This window comes from Mirounga angustirostris, unplaced genomic scaffold (assembly GCF_029215605.1).
Source record: "Mirounga angustirostris isolate CCGP_5_RB_7025 unplaced genomic scaffold, mMirAng1.0.hap1 SCAF_17, whole genome shotgun sequence".
Taxonomy (NCBI): Eukaryota; Metazoa; Chordata; class Mammalia; order Carnivora; family Phocidae; genus Mirounga; species Mirounga angustirostris.
The window spans coordinates 33746381-33763873 of NW_026991725.1; the positions used below are offsets into that span (position 1 = coordinate 33746381).

The 17493-nt window shown below is 43.6% G+C and overlaps 1 protein-coding gene across 1 annotated transcript in view; it reads right to left on the reverse strand.

Annotated features, from left to right (window-relative positions):
* Positions 1-5006: 5006 nt before the first annotated feature.
* LOC123853829 (ABC-type organic anion transporter ABCA8-like) overlaps positions 5007-17493 on the reverse strand; it is a 30266-nt gene continuing 17779 nt past the window's right edge. Inside the window, 14 exon segments of the mRNA XM_064582447.1 lie at positions 5007-5382; positions 5512-5699; positions 7137-7277; positions 7522-7641; positions 8368-8378; positions 8380-8463; positions 8540-8615; positions 9243-9403; positions 11926-12017; positions 12664-12781; positions 13608-13728; positions 14934-15025; positions 15484-15549; positions 16304-16318. Of these exon segments, the coding sequence (XP_064438517.1) occupies positions 5627-5699; positions 7137-7277; positions 7522-7641; positions 8368-8378; positions 8380-8463; positions 8540-8615; positions 9243-9403; positions 11926-12017; positions 12664-12781; positions 13608-13728; positions 14934-15025; positions 15484-15549; positions 16304-16318 (1170 nt within the window). The 3' untranslated portion in view covers positions 5007-5382; positions 5512-5626.

Genomic DNA, 17493 nt, shown 5'->3' on the forward strand with positions numbered 1-17493 from the left:
TATCTCTCTCTCTCTCTCTTTTTTAAATCCACCACTGCACTAAAATAAAATTCAAGCTCCCTGTTCAGGCTTACGGATCCTCATATGATGTGGCCTCTGCCCACCACTCTGAGACCCCAGCAACATGGAATCTTTCTGTTCCTTAAACACATCAAGATTGTGAGGGGGTTCGGGACAGGACCCCCCCTTCCCCAAATGGGCCATTTTGGCATGTGGATTATTTTGAGCTGAAGGCACTTGAAACCCTGGGGGCAGAAGAGAAACTTTTGTTTCCCTTAACTACACAGAAGAATCTAAACTGGCAGCAGTGGGGAGGGGTCTTTGCCAGAATAAGGATTATTAACAGAAATAAGTTTTACCTGAGTGACCCATCTGCATGGTGGGGCAAACATTTAATTGTCAAACATCTGCTCTTCTTGCCACCCTGTGAAGTGCATTCTTGTCCTCTGAAATCCCAGATCCGTTCCCCCTTTTCCTTAGTTCAGAATGACATATAGACCTCATTTTGCCTGTCTTTGGAATTTCCATGTCTATGTGGATTGCCATATGTACACCTATTAAATTTGATTTTCTCCTATTACTCTGTCTTATGTCAATTTGATTCTTAGTCCAGCTAGAAGGATCTTTGAAGGGACGGGAACTCTTGCTCCCCAACAATTGTTCCCACATCAGGACCTTTGCAACTACTTTTCCCTCTGCCAAAACTTCCTTCCCTCAGACATTCATATGCTTGGCTCCTGACTATCCTTCAGGCCTCAGCTCAGATGCCTCCTCTTCTAAAATATCACCCTGACCACCCAATCTGAAGTAGCTCCCAGTCACTCTCACTCACTATTTGCCCTGCTTTATTGGAGAGTTTCATTGCATTTGATAAATTAGACTCCAAAATCTATTCCATCCTCCTTCCAGGACACTTTCCTATATTGTAGAGGCTGGAAATTTCTCCTCTCCTTCATTTCAGGGCCACCCCAACCAGTCCAGGGAGTCAGATTTCAACTCACCAGGATAATAAGAATTCTTGTCATTTTTTATGGTCTGTCCTCATGAGTGCTCTGACTGGTGGCAGCCGAGCAGCCTTGGCCTGTCTAGAATCTGGGTACAGGCTACCTCCCAATCCCCAAAGCGAGACTTAGATCACTCAGTCTTCCAGGAGTTAAGACCTCAACTCTAGAATCTCTACTTAATTTAGATGTGGTGTATTTTTTTTCTTGGACATCAAGAGCAGGAAGAAGACACAAGTTTCAAATCAACAGAAGAACGTAAGGACATTTTGGAATTTATAGAAAGAATATTAAGCCTCCCTCCTTCAAAATGTTGCATTCCCTCTGTGTGACATTGTTGCTACTGTTTTAGTTAGCCCTTCAATTCTTGCACATCTGTGCATATTCTTCTTGGATGCAGTAGATAAAGGATGTCTCCTGAGACACTTGGTTCCCACCATCTTAAAGTCATTGCATAATTTTCCTGACGCCTTTAGCATTTGTTATTCAACATAATGTATTACTTGTACTCTCGGGATCTTGGAAAACTGCTTTTTTTTTTTAATTGTGGGAAAATCTCTCCCCCACAGTTTTACTTCAACATTTTTGGAAAGGCTCTGTAAGTGGTGTCAATCTGGATAGAAGGAGGGGAAACCAACAAGTGAGCTGGAATGGAATCAAGCATGGAGATCGGAATAAGACGGAGTTGGGGACAGGGAGACACAAGCCATGTCTCCTTGACGTCCTACACCTGGTTGAAAACTAAAGATATTGGTCCATTAGCTGGGGTATTGTTTCTACTAAGCCAATCAATTTACTTTAATTGAATGTTTCCCTTGAATACTATTTTGTTGGATCTTTACACAACCAAAGGAAAGGCAAAACAAACAAACAAAAAAACAAAGGAAGTTAGAAGAATATTATAGGCTACAAGCGAGATGAGGAGGAAAAGGATGGATAGAGTAAGATTGACCACAAGGAGCAAGGAATGATTTTTAGCACAGCAATGTTCCCTGTCTTCTGTGGCCTGCAGATATAATGGGCTGCTCCAGGTTGGGGGTAAAACCTGCAGAGCTAGTCTGTGCTTTTAGTTTCCAGTTTCCCCACCGACTTCAGAAATGTCAACATCTGCCATGGGGTCACCAAACATTTCATAGTTCACCATGCTCTGTGTGGCACTGAGTCTGTGATACAGCAGATGACCTCTGCAGGTGTATCGGATGAAGCCAACCCCAGATGCTGGTCCCACATGAAGCCATGTGGAGGGCTGGCAGGCTTTTCCTTGCAAAAGAGAAAGTACAAAACGTAAGCTCAGGCACTGTCACTTTCATTTGTCCACAGACCTGGTTGTCTGTAATGTTAAGGCTGGTTCGATCCACAGGCCGAGTAAAAAGCCGCTTAGCGCTGAAATTCTGCTCCCATCGGGATGTCTCTCCCACTGACCCCCCAGATAACTTCAAAGAAGAAAACAGAGCTAGTTTGTATTATTTCTTTGGGTTGTGATGTGAAGTCTTCTATGACTTAGCTTGCTTGTTTGTTTTGTCTTTCCTTTGGTTGTGTAGAGATGGACAAAATAGTATTCAAGGGAAACATTCAATTAAAGCAAATTGATTGGCTTGGTAGAAACAATACCTCTGCTAATGGATCCAGATCTTTCTTTTTCTTTAAGATTTTATTTATTTATTTGAGAGAGAGAGAATGAGAGAGAGAGCACATGAGAGGGGGGAGGGTCAGAGGGAGAAGCAGACTCCCCGCCGAGCAGGGAGCCCGACACGGGACTCGATCCAGGGACTCCAGGATCATGACCTGAGCCGAAGGCAGTCGCTTAACCGACTGAGCCACCCAGGTGCCCTTCATTTATTTATTTATTTATTTATTTATTTATTTATTTATTTATTTATTTATTTATTTAAAGATTTTATTTATTTGAGAGAGAGAGTGAGAGAGAGAGAGAGCACAAGAGGGAGGAGCGGGAGAGGGAGAAGCAGACTCCCCACCGAGCAGGGAGCCCCATGTAGGACTCGATCCCAGGACTCCAGGATCATGACCTGAGCCGAAGGCAGTCACCCAACAACTGAGCCACCCAGGCACCCCCAGATCTTTATTTTTCAACCAGCTGTAGGACGTCAAGGAGACATGGCTTGTGTCTGAAAATAAGTCTGTTTGGTGTTGTTATTTACAGATACCTTGGCTGGCCCTTAGGAAATGTGGTGAAACAGGTCCATGTCGATGCATCCTTGAGAACTGAGGGCCTATGGGAGAGAGAGGGAGCCATCTGGGGCAGGGGAGCACTTCTTGGAGTCACTGGACGCTGGTTAACAGCTGAACAGCAGCTGACGCTGTTACTGCATTTGTCGCTTTGGGTGGCCGCGGTAACCCTCCAAGGTGGGTACTAGTAGGCTCCGTGCTGAAGACAGTAAACTAGGGGTGCACAAGTAGTAAATGGTAGACCCCAGACTGAATTTAGGTCGACCTCTAAACCACTGTGCCACATAGCATCAGTTGCTGAAGGCAGGAACTGAGTTTTGCTCATGTTTTCGTCCTTAGCTGTGTCCCCCAACCACGCAGACTCTAAGCCGAGGGTGGGTGATGGCCCAGAAAGACTGAAGAGATGACCCAAGATGGCGATGGAGATGTAGGTTTACTGGGGGGACCTTATGCACTGGGTGTCCAGGAGCGGCGACTGGGACAAAGCATCCGCTGCGGGGACCCATCTGCAGTGAGGTTGCATAGCATGGTAACTCGCTTCGCAACTGCTCACTCGTAGCTTCTCCCCTTCTTGCCCGAGCAGCGCTCCCAGGAGAGCAAAGCCTGCTATCTGGATAGTCTTCGTTACAAAGGAGCCCCTCCAGGTTGGCCACCCCTGGAGCCCTGACCTTGAACACTGAACAGCATGTCCTTTGGCATATTCTGCTTGGTAGGAATACAGAGGGAGGACAGGATCCCTACCTTCTCAAGAGAGATTAAAGGGGCAATCAGGGTGCGCTTGCACAAACCAGCCTGCCGGCACATACCACACACCAGCGCAAGATGAGCAAATGGACCTTGGGAAGAGAGCGTGGGAGGCGTGCTCTCCAGAACAGAATTTTCTGAGCTGCTCAAAATTATCTGAGTCTGAGAGGGTCAGGGATTCCAAAGGGAAGAAAGGACATGCAAAGTCAGAACTGGAGGCAAAATCTGCTCAGAGAATCATCTTCACAACTCAGAAAATCTTGTTTAACTACATTTTATGCAAGGTAATCACAGCCAGTATTTAAAACAACAACAACAACAACACTATTCTAGGAAAAGTCTCTGTTTGCCACCACCTTTAACTTCCTTAATCATGGTGTGGTGTTTTTTCTTTCTTTACATTTGGTAACATGTTGATGAAAGCAGTAAACTAGCTCTTATATCAGAACTTTTTTCAATTTGATTTCAATGAATTTGTAAATAGGGAGGCCACTTAGTCGAGAAAAAGACATGTGAAAATACTTGAAATAGAGAATGTATTTCAAAACTGCACATACAAGATTTGTATTTCCCACCAACTTGGTCATTTGACTTCTTCCTACATGGATCAATATTCTTAGACCAAGTGGCAAATATCCACAAAAGGTCGGTTACAAAAACAGGCAACTCTAAAGCCTTGATTTTAAAATATAATGAAAGTGGGACTTCACTGATTCACAGAAATTCAAAAAGTACAATAAATTCCTAATAGCAAGTATCAGACTATGTCTATACTATTGATTGTTACCAGCAGATACGTTTTCAAATATATTGATATCAGATATTATGGCCAATGATGGTTTAATATTTTTAAGCCGTAAGAATATACACGAAAATCTATTTTAAAAAGTATGATGCTTTTGACATGATCACTTAAAGTTCTTACTAAAATACCATCTTCACAAAGTATCAAACTTGTAGAAGAATAAATGTACGGACTTCCCAGCCTAGGTTAGAAAAAAGTATTTTTTAAGGTTTTGATAAATTAGACAAAATGTGCTTATGGTACTCAAAAAAAAAAATGAAACGACCTCATAAAAGTAAATTTATTTATTCAGTATTGTACAGAAAAGTGGAATCAGGGTGACCTGCAGAGACACAGAGGCAGTGACTGGGAGGAGGGCTCAGCCACGGGCCTCTGTCCACGCGGTAGCTGGGACTGCTCAGGCATTGCTCCCCGCTCCTCTCCACCACAGGAAGAACCATGTCGGTGTTTATAATACAGTTGCTAAAAATATGACATTGATGCTATAAAAATCAATGTCTTAAAAAATAACCACATGCTTGAATGGAAACATAGGGTATTTGGGCTTTAAGGGTCTTCCTGTGGGAGGAGTTTCCTCCTCACTGAAGGGTCAAGTTCTTCCTCAAAGTCATCCAGCTCCTGTTCCTTGGAGAGCTCCAGGAAAACCTGAGACGGACAAGAAATAAAGAGGGAGAGAGGCCACGCTGCCTCCGTAGCTCCAAGTGAGTGCAAAGCGTCCGCTCACGTTGTACATTTATAGTGCATGAATGAACCGAGTCACGCACACTGACCCACCTGCTCCAGGGTGGACTGGGAGAGGCTGTACTCCTCCAGGTCGAAGCTCTGTTTAACTGCAGAAGGACGGACGGATGGACGTTAGGAGTTCATCTATTTTTATACCCAGACAGTCTCAGAAGTCAGCATACCGCGCTAAAGGTCGCACATTTTCCACTGGCAGTTTATAGACCATCACAGAAGAGTACCTGCAGGGACAGAGGCGGGGCTGAGGCTGATATCACTTGCAGGGGCAAGCTGGCTGCGACCCTGTCTCTGGTCGTTACCCTGATAAATAAGAGTCAGTGTGGGGCAGGCGAAATGCCTAGGGTGAGGCTGTTCACAAGGAGAACCCGGTGAGGGGAGAGGCTCGGGATGGAGAGGAGCGGGTATGGGGCAGTTGAAACGTGGACATTTCCAAAGTTGCCTGCCACCTTATCTTTTCAGCTGAACACTTGCTTCTCGAGCTTCATCTTCCACCAGGGACTGATGCTACATAGTTTCTTAAAGTCACTCAACTCAGGTGGGGGTCTAGGTCTTTTCTCTAGAGAACTCTTATCTCTCCAACCTTGCCCCATGTTACCCAAACTACTTTTTTCTTTTTATTATGTTATGTTAATCACCATCCATTACATCATTAGTTTTTGATGCAGTGTTCCATGATTCATTGCCAAACTACTTTTCTAATTTAGGTTATCATTGAGTCTCTGATGAGGAGACTGGAAATCGCCAGGAATTCAGCACCAAATAATGTTCGGGAACAGTTTTTTTTTTTTTTTTAATAATTTGTTTCCCAGATTAACGTTTGTCTTTTCATCATTTGAAAATCAGGAAGATTTTGATTTCATTTCATAAGATACTGTTTCCTCTATTTATGGGGTGATCATTCTCATCTATTCTGCTCATTCCCTGTGCCTTTATGACCTATTTCCATTTGGTCGTGGGCTGCACATTGAGGTACAGCATTTGCTTTGACATTTATACTCCAGTGTAGAAATATATTTTCCCACCATATTGTTATGACTTATTATTACTCTTTTCTATCTGTTTTCCCCCCTAACTCCTAAATCATCTGTCTTCTGCAGTAAATTTGAGGTGTTAAAAATGACTCTAACATTAATCTTTGATTTCTACTGTATGATTTTCCTGAGAACTGTTCCATGACCAGACTGTGCATAAAATTGGAAGTGTTAATAGATTTGAAAGAAAATAATTAGCTTTCTATTCTACCTATGCCCCCTTTTAGCTGTCGTGTGACTTAACTTCTCAGTTTCCTATGCTTAAAGATAACAATCAATTCCATTTATTAAGGTCCTTGTAGTGGCCAGACGCTCACAATGCTTTTTTGAAATCATCTCATTTTTCACTGGAGAAACAGTGTCTACCTTGGAAAGTTTCAGTGCGGATTAAATACGACAGCACGAGACCAGGACGGTATCTTGCAGCTAGTAAGACTGCAACACATGCTACCTCCGATTTTCCATCCAGCTCTCCTCTTCTCTAATTTAGTTTCTGCACTGTCCAACAGATACTTTCTTTTAGGTTTCCTTTTGGGCTAAATGTGGACTCTAATGACAACAAATGAATGAGACCAGCAAGGAAAAGCTGACATTTGGTATCAGATCAAACTCAGCAGCCAACTTTACCTTTCCTGCAGGGCAGCCTGGGGGAAAACCCTCAGAATTTCACGATGGAGGCTTTCCCTCTGCTCCGGGGTCTTCACCTTCATCTCCAGCAGATAATTCTTACCAAATTTACTCTTCAGGTGTTGGATGGAACCGATACATCTGGAGGTCAGAGGAGGATGAGGTCGTCACAGAAAGGGGAAAGAGACCGGGCACACAATGTTTGAGACTCCTGATTTGCTGCTGATGCATGTTTACAGTTACAGAAAATAGATGCCAGTTGTCTCCAGGGTGTCACTGTTAGACCCAGATGCAGTAGCTATAGTCGTGCTGTGCGCGGACAAACTCCTCCAGCCATGCACCTGTTGCCGGCGGGGGGGGAGTGTGGGCGGGGACGGGCACCCACCTCAGCTTCCCGGACACCATGATGGCCACGCGATCACACACGGCCTCAGCCTCTGCCATGTAGTGGGTCGTCAGGAGGGCGCCCCTCTCTGTGTCTTTGAAGGTGGCCCGGATCACCTGCCTAAATCGTCAAAAGACCATTTGCAGTGAAGAAAGATTTCGAATTAATCATAGATGGGCGGGGAAAAGAGTTTTTAACCGGCATGCCTGTGAGTAATTAGCAAAAGGAGCTCAAGCAAGGGAGGACCCTTGAGAGGGCAGGTGGGAGGAGGAAGGGCGAGCCAGGTGAGGGCGTGAGGCGGAGGCAGGCACTAGAAGAGGAGCTGTCCGGGAACACAGAGTTTATCCCGAGCTTGTGTCGAGAGAGAAATGCTGAGCAAGAGATTGTTCATGAAAGGGCTGTGCCAGAGACAGAATTCAACAAGAGGGGGGGTCACAACCTAGCAGGAGAAAATAAATGCAGAATAAATATTCAAGATAACATCCGGAACCCGCCCCCACCTTTACAACCTAATGGGAATTACCATTCCCCCCTCCCCCAGCACTGGCCACGGTCCCCGTGGCCCAGGGATGCACCACCCCTACCTAAAAGATCACTGGGCCAATGGTACTACTTACAGTGAGTGTGTCTGGGTCCTGCCAATGCTTATTTTTTCTTCAATGATGAAATATTATCAGGGAGAGGGTTGGTGTTTGTTTCGCAAAATTTTGGTGTTACTAATGATATTGAGAGGTGTCCCCCCCCCCATTAAGAAACAGTTTAAGGGACCATTTTTACACAAGTAAAACAATTCACAAATTTCCTGCAAGGCTTTGGGGCCGTCCGTGACTGGGTAGCGTCCCTCACCACATCTGCTGCCTGCCCCTCGGGGTCCACCCCCGTGGACGGCTCGTCCAGAAGCACCACCGATGGGTTTCCCAGGATGCTCAGCGCGAAGCACACCTGGAACGGGAGAACAGCATGTCTGGCACCGACGTGTGGGGTGCGCAGAGTAACACTGAGCGCCCCCCCCCCTTACCTTCCTCTTTATTCCCTCGGATAAGGCCTTCACGGGCAGCTTCAGCTGGTCCTGCAGCTTGAGCGCATCCACCAATCTGGAGCAAACACAATGGAGCATCGCAGTAAGGAAGTTGGTAGGAGGATGGGCCACCCAGCACAGGAATGGGGAGCAGAGCTCAGAAATGCAGTTCAGAAAATAGATGCCAGGCAATTTTTTTTAAAAGAGTTTATTTATTTATTGGGGGGGAGGGGCAGAGAGAGAGGGAAAAGCTGACTGCCCACTGAGCAGGGAGCCCAACCCGGGGCTTGATCTCAGGACCCCAGATCATGACCTAAGCTGAAGGCAGACGCTTAACTGACTGAGCCACCTAGGGGCCTCAGGCCAGGCAATCTTAAACTGGCTGGTTTGATTCCTCCAGATAGTTTTCCCTTTTAAAAGAATATAAGCCCATTTCATGATTTTTAAATAGTTGGTCTATGAGAAAGACTTTATACTTAAATTTTAGTATTTTTGATAACTTTCACCAATGGTTACTATTTTTAAATTTACTATGAGAAGAAAATTAACACTTTGAAATCTGGGAAACCAGTTTCTAGAGGGGAATCTACCCAGTGTGATCTGGGTCAGGGTTCAGTCTCCTGTCCTGAACTGACAGTGAAGCTCCTCACTCCCAACCGTCTCCTGCCCCCACAGGTATAGAACAGGTGTGGCTCCCACCCACCTCAAGATGGTGATGGCTGCGTCCGCTTTCCTCAGCCCTTTAATGGCAGCAAACACCTCCAGGTGCTCCTTCATGGTCAGATTGGGCCACAGCACGTTCTCCTGGGGACAGTGCCCTAGGAAGCCCAAGGAGCCCTCCCCGCTGCTCCCTTTAAGTAGGACCTGCAGAGAAAAGTTCACTCTCAGAGCCTACCTTCTGGGTTTGTCTTTCCTGCATTTCTCAATGGCTTCTTCTTCTTTTTTTTTTTTTTAAGATTTTATTTATTTGACAGAGAGAGACACAGCGAGAGAGGGAACACAAGCAGGGGGAGTGGGAGAGAGAGAAGCAAGCTTCCCACGGAGCAGTGAGCCCGATGTGGGGCTCGATCCCAGGACCCCGGGATCATGACCTGAGCTGAAGGCAGACACTTAACGACTGAGCCACCCAGGCACCCCACAATGGCCTCTTTCTCCTTACAAACCTAGAAAAACTAGAAACTCTCTAAGTCCTAATTGGGCTGAATAATCTATAATCATTCTGTGTTGGAGAGAGGTTGTCAGAGAGTAAACACATGAAAACAAGTGTGTGCACCCCCTAATCTAAGCTGAAAAATCAAATATCTCGCAAATATGTCTTGCCATCATGGCCAACCGGTTATATCCATTTTTTTTTTTATCACAATCAGGAAACAAGTATATGAATTTATGAACGGAATTCCTCACTATTGAACACACCCAGTGAGCGCGTTTCTTTTGAGCACATAACAAATGTTGTGCTATCTGCTTTGGATACAGTGGGGAATGGAATAGCCAGCACCCTTGTTACTTGCGTTTTCATTCTGCTGAGCAAATTGGGCAATAAACAAGTAGAAAAATGAGCGGCTGGAATACAGACAGCTCCTAAGTGGTGTTGTAATGGAAGTAGTCAGGATGCTGGGGGCGGGGACTAACTAACATCACTAGGTAGGATGATTAGAGAGGGCCCTGTCTGCTGAGGGACCACTGGGGCAGAAGAGGGACAGGGCACCTGCCATGGAAAAGCCCAGACGAAAGGAATTTGGAACAGAGCAAAGCGCTGTGCCCTGATGAAGCTCGATCTGTTTTTAGACCCGAGGCAAAGCTGGGGGCCTTGTGCAGAGTGAGGAAGGGATATGATAATCGGCCCCTCCAGACGAGCCAGAGGGATGTGGGGAGGGGGGGTCCTTCAGCCTTAGTGCAGTAAGAGGTTGTTGAAAATATTGAAGTAGGACGATGGTATTGTTTATAAAGATCACACTGGCTGATCTGATTAAAGCTAATTTCATGACACCCAAAGAGTTCGCTTTGTTAACTCAGATCTTACTTACCTTTTAAATAGTTCATTATCATATATCTGTGAACAGTTACTACCTCCTTTTTTGCCCATGCTTAATGAGAAATGAAATAATGATTTAGGGTCCAGATGGTGACTCAATTGGAGTGTAGTCCCCACTAAGCTAAGGAGTCCAGTTAGGGTTGAGCGAGCCACCAACATCCCTGAGCAGCCCCGTTCACCATCACGTGCTCTCCTCTCGGCTTTGGAGGGATTATGAATATTTATTTTCTCCTCCGTCTTTGGTGGCATATTTATCAATCACATTCCTGGAGGTCTTTTCCCTTCTGGGCTTGAGCACCACCCCCTCTCCCCTGGTGTGGTGCCACAGACCTCTCTCTGCCTTATATTCTGTTCTCTAAAATCCCTGGACATCCTTTCCAAAGGAGCTCTTAAAGCGGTCTATTTTCTGCCATAGAATTTGGGGGGAAATATGTTCTCTATATTGTGTTGTCTCCCTCTTTACTAAATCTCAGCTCTTTTTCTGGTGTCTGACCATCTTATATGGTTCAACTGCATGTAGGACTCAAGTTCACTTCGTATCCCTGTTGCTCAATTTTGAATCATTCTTTGAAAACACTCCCAAGAAATAGTGTATTTCTACAAAAATATATGTCTCAGGATCCAAGCACTTTGTGGAGGACAATGAATATAATGGCTTAATAAAGGTTTTTTTTTTTTTAATTTTAATTCAAGATTAAAGCATTACATACTGGGAAGACAATGCCCATTGAAAGTACAAATCCTGTATGTCAACTATACTTCCATTAAAAAAAAAATCAAGGGGACACCTGGGTGGCTCAGTTGGTTAAGCGTCTGCCTTCGGCTCAGGTCATGATCCCAGGGTCCTGGGATCGAGTCCCGCGTCGGGCTCCCTGCTCAGTGGGGAGTCTGCTTCTCTTTCTCCATCTGCCCCTCTCCCTGCTTGTGCTCTGTCTCTCTCTCTCAAATAAATAAATAAAATCTTCAAAAAAAAAATCAAAACCAAAAATGTAATGTGTTACACTGCACTCACTGTTAATACATGGAAACAGATGGTTGCCAAGAAAAAAAAAGTGCAACTCCATGTGTTTTATGGTATGATAACTAAGGCCTGTATAGATTCTGATGTTGATTTCTGATCAGATACTGGATATTCCCTCTAGATGTCATTGAAGGCATAAGTAATTATTCCCTGCCAGTGATTAATTTTTCCATGTATGAACATGTTAACTTTGTGAAGATGTTAGTCTGCAACTTTAACTACTTCTGTCATCTAATGACTAAATGAGATTTGCTCTTTACAAAGCTTTCACATCTTACAAGTTTATTCTGAGCACCACGAGATAGCACATTCTCCGCACAATTCATCTACCTGTCTGGCAGTCAGTTTCGTGTCTCCAGTTACCACCTTAATGGATGTGCTTTTCCCAGCTCCATTGTGTCCTAATAATCCTAAAACCTCACCTGAAAAAAAAATTGGTTGCACTTAATATGAATTGACTTTAATAGTAAAATTAAGAATAAAACATAGTCTGAAGTCTTGCTATGTGACAAGTGTTGTGCTCTGTGCTTTATATACGGTGTCTCATCTACTCGTCAAGCCTGAGAGGTTGTTGTCATAATCCCTGTGTACATATTTGGGGACGGCTCTCAGAGATGAGGTTAGCTGCCCACGGTCACACCTATGGGAAGGGGTAAAGCCCCTCTTGGAAGCCAGTGTGTCAGACTCTGTCTCCTGTGACCCTAAGTACTGTGGTCAGTACACAAAATGAGGTCATCTCAACAGCTGCTGGTCAAGCCTTCAGACTGCACTGGGCACAACCCCAGTTCGTTCTCTTATGAAATAGAACAAACACTAGGAAATCAATCATGCTCACGAAATAGATACGTCATGGCTTCAGTGGTTTGTTTTAATAGAGTGCTTATGGTTTCCATGTAGATGTTGATTAATTCAACTTAGAAATGGGACATGTCGAAGGTGCTGTCAAGGTCACCTGCTGATGTGTCTGTGTAGGAAACCAAGAGGCGATGTACAGAACGATTCTCATCAAGACATAATAAAGCTTACGAGGGCCCCAGGCCACCAGGGGAAGGGCCATAGGGGTCAAACCTTTTCTAACACAGAAAGAGACATTTCTTGTGGCGATTTTCTTCTTCCTCTTGGAAAAGCAGCATTTCCTTTTCCCTGCATACTCTTTGCGCAGGCAGCTGGAGATAATGACCGGTCTCTGTAGGTAAATCACATCAGACCTTAATTCTCTCCATGAACTTTGAACCTCTGTCCTCCCATTGGTGTGGCCCCTCACAACACAAGCCATGCCATCACAGGAGACCTTCCATGAGGGGACACCTTTCCTGGCCATTCTCCAATCCTGGTCCTCAGTCTTGGAGAGAAGAGATGGTCGTTTCCCCCTCCTACCAAGGCAGTTACTCAGAAGCACATTATTCTCTGCAGAACAGGAGCAAAGAGACTTGGAGAAGTACTGAGTCCTGCTCTAAGGACAAGACAACGGGCTGCGACCAGACTTTTCCCTGCAGTCCGTACAGTGCCATTCTCCAAGGAGTAGTGCTAATGTGTCGCTTTTTTCCCATTCTAAAATTCACAAGTTCTGGGGCGCCTGGCTGGCTCAGTCAGTGAAGCGTCTGCCTTCAGCTCAGGTCATGATCTCAGGGTCCTGGGATTGAGTCCCGCATCGGGTTCCTTGCTCCACGGGGAGCCTGCTTCTCCCTCTCCCTCTGCCGCTCCCTCTGCTCGTGCTCTCTCTCTGTCTAATAAATAAATAAAATCTTTAAAAAATAAAATAAAGTTCTTTCTTGGCTTTTGCAACTTCAGTTGTACTCCATTTTTTGGTTTTTACTCCAAGGACAACAAACTGAGCTGACGTGACTTTTAATCTGTTTGTTTCAATGTCAACAAGATGATTACTTACTAAAAGGAAGTCATGATCTGTGCTTGTATGGACAGGATTATTTGAGGCTCAGACTCATAGACTGACTACGTTAACTGACCAACGTTTGTGTTATTTGATGAAGTGAGTACTGCATAGGTGTTACCTCATCAAAGTTTGTGGAATTCAAGGCATCTGCTGTTCTCATTCTTTCCAGTTGAACATCTTCATCCTCCCCTTCTGGTGCTTCTGGATTTTGATAAACATCGTTGCTTCTTGGAGAAATTCTAGAGTCAAGAGCCATCCATGAATCGTTGATACGGGGTTTTCATCCTTGTATTAAGAATAGTGCATTCTTTAAATCTTATGCTTTGAGTAGGTTGGGTAATTAATAAACTATCATAACCTCCTTTCAGTGAGGTGACTCTTCCTCCCTTCCCAACCTAGTTCCTATCAAGGGTACTGCTATATTTAGTGACCCTTGCTTCGTACATACCTTTCATCCTACTTATCTGTGGAAGATTCTTTTTCCATTATCACTGGGCAGCTTAGTATCTATTATCTAACAGAAGATTTTAATAGCATAGTTTAATGATGTAATCTTTCGGGAAACCTTAGCTTTAATACCACTGCCATGTTGGCAGTATTACATTCCCATGGGGATAATGAGTCAGAGCATTTGAAGTCAGGATGGTCTCAGAAAATACAAGTTAGATGCTTGATCTCCTCGGAAACCTGGCCATTTCTTGGGAATGTGTGTCAGATTCACTTTCTCCTCCACTTTAAGTCTGGTCCTTCATACCCATATATAGGTCATTCTGTTCTCTCTTACTCAATCTAATCCCCCATATTGATCTTAGATTTCTTAAAGGTCATCTTTCTCCTTGCCCCCTCAACTGTCTATAATAGTTAAAGATGAATAGATAAATAGGTAAAGGTCATCTTGCAAGTTGCCCACTCAACTGTCTGTAATAGGTAAAGATGAAACCAATGGGAGACACAGAGGGAATAAGATGCTTATGGCCGTGTCCTTGCACGGTGTAAAAAGACAGTCTGAGCTTTTAAGTCCCATTAATAACTGGACCAATCTGTGATCCACCAGTTGGGCTTCTTACTACCACAGAAAAAAGGGGACAATTACTGCTGTCTTTGGCCTATTGATCATTCCATCCTTCCTTCCTGGATTGGCAGCATTCCTTCAACTACGAATCTATTTAAATGGATTGCTATTTAAATTGAAGTAGCGGCATGTAGCTTTTCCCACCCTTTTACTGCACATGGTGTCAGAGCCCTTAATAATCAATGTTTCAGGTCTGTTTCCCTCTCTACTTAAAATCCTCTTTGATTTAGGTACCTAGATCTCTATTTTTTGTATTGGCATATGGTTGTTACCTCAGACTTGGCAGTTCTTTACTGACTGTTAATTTATGCAGGAAAAAAATTTTAAGTGTTAATGACTGAAATAAAAGAAGCCAATTTGATCTCTCCCAACCTAAAGAAGGGATCCTTCCTCATTGGTTTCTTTCCAAACTTCCATTCCAGACATCGAAGAATAAAAAGGAAGATGATAAAATGAAGGAAAGGCTAGGAAGAGAGAGAGAGAGAGATGCGTGATTAGAAACACTCCAAGAAAAATGTTTCACATCAGAAGTGAATTAGAAGTAGTTGGACTTCTCCAAAGATACAGTTGGAAAAACCATTACGACTTTCCAATGATCTATTTTAAATTTGTGAAACTATCAAATTCACTTTCAACCTTGTTTACAGAGCATTGGAAACAAATATAATTATGGAATACCATTACTTTATGTCACTTGTGCTAATACTGGTACAGTGTTTTCAAAATTTGGGAAGCATATTATCTGGTCAGTCAATCTTTAGAGAAAAATTTGTTCTGTATTTTACAAATACTTTATCTCCATGGGCTACAAATATCCATATGCTTACCTTAATAAAAAAAAAGTTTCACTGTGTGTACAGGAATTAAAAAGTTTCAGTATAGTAAAAGACACGAAGATTGTTAAAGACAAGTGTGTTCTTACAATTAAGAATACCAGAAATAGCTCTATACTTCCTGATTCTTCATTCTGGAAATAAAATATGAACACCTGCAAAAGGAAAAGAACAATGGTTAAATAGGAAGTTTTTTGGTTTCATGGATTTTATCTCTATAATTGTGAACCGACCCACTGAACGGTCCTACTAACACATGCCCTGATTTCACCATGGGTATTGGTAGATGTCTATTCCAAAATGTGTAGCAAGAGGTGGTATTCCTTCCTCCCAAGGTCTATGAGGCACTGTGCTTTTATTTGAGGCACAAATAAAAGGTTTAGCCGTTACTCCTTACCTGGTGATACAATCTTGGGTATCTGTGTTAGCCTCCCCAAATAATGAGAGAGAAACAGTGTTTTCTCCTTATCCCCCAGAGCTTCATATACCTTCCTATGCCCATTGATCCTTCAGAAGACCCCTTCCTTTTTTTCCCCTCCCTTTCCCCATCTTCACTCACGTACTCTATCTTTGTTCCTTTCGTAGAAGTCCATACTTCTACATCTATATCTATATATTTGTAGAAGTTGATACTTCTACATCTATATCTATACATTTGTAGAAGTTGATACTTCTACATCTATATCTATATAGTTGTAGAAGTTGATGCTTTTCTATCTAGAAAAAAAAGGGGGGGGTGGAGATTTTATTCCTATTGAATGCCTCTCTAGAATCTTGAGATCCCAAAGATTAGGGGTATTTCATTTGCCTATTTGCTGCTCTATTTCTCACCACCTATTACCCTGTCTCCCCACACATGGACCAGGGCCAGGTTTTCTAACATGATTCAGCTGTAGCACACTGCCCTACCTGGAAGGAATTCAGCTGGAATCCATGAGGTAGAGATCTTTAAATGCCATGTATATTCAGCACGGAGGAGAGCCCCCCAGGCATCGCTTCCGCAACTGGTTAAGAGTTCCCAGGACACTGGGGCAGACAGCAGCATTACTTACCTGAAAATATAAGAACATACAGCCAATTAACGTGGCATGTGGTACTAAAAAGGTGACACAGTACAGCGTGACATGTCCATAGCGCTCAAACAGCAATATAAACACAGAGAAGATGGTGGTCTAAAGAAGATATGAACATGCACGTTAACCACTCTGCATTTCCAGAGTGGTTATGGCTCATCTTGAGGATATTCCTAATTTCAACTCCCACCTCAGAAACGCAAGGGATTCAGTGTATCTCCATCGACATGTTCTCTCAGGGACTTAGCCAGATTCCTTTAACTGGGAGTGTCATGAATGAGACATGACTGGACAAATCTAGGATCTAACAGATAACTTACTTTCATTACAGAAAGGGAAGAAAGTTGGCATTATATTGGCTTTAGAGGTAAAATTAGTAGATAAGCAATAATCAGAGGGAACACAAATTGATATCTCCTGGAAATCATGCAACGGCAACAGAGAAGACTTCTGTTAGGGACACCAGTGGGGAAAGAGAAGCATGGAGCAACCCGGAGTGGCTTCAGTGGAAGTACTCAAATTCAAAATTCAGGAATAAGAGATAGTTACAGGGACAAGGGTATTGGTATCCCCTTTTTCTCGGCTTTTTCTTCTAAAACACTGCAATGATAAAAGCTTCCTAACAGTTTTTGTACTTCTTTCTGTTACAAATTACCATTTTTATGGCATTCAGCATATTCTCCCTAAAAGTATATTTCTTTCTTTTTTTTTAAAGATTTATTTATTTATTTGAGAGAGAGAGAGAGAGCAAGCGAGCAGGGGGTGGGGCATAGAGAGAAGGAGAATCTCAAGCAGCCTCCCCACTGAGCATGGAGCCCGATGTGGGGCTTGATCTCAAGACTCTGAGATCATGACCTGAGCTACAATCAAAGAGTCCGCTGCTTAATCAACTGAGCCACCCAGGCGCCCCTAAAAGTATATTTCTGATCGAATTTCTGTTCTGCCCTCTAAGCTTCCACGGCTTCCCACAGCCTGTAGAATAAATTCTTGAGTGCATGATTAAAGGCCAATGTAGTTGCAACCAAT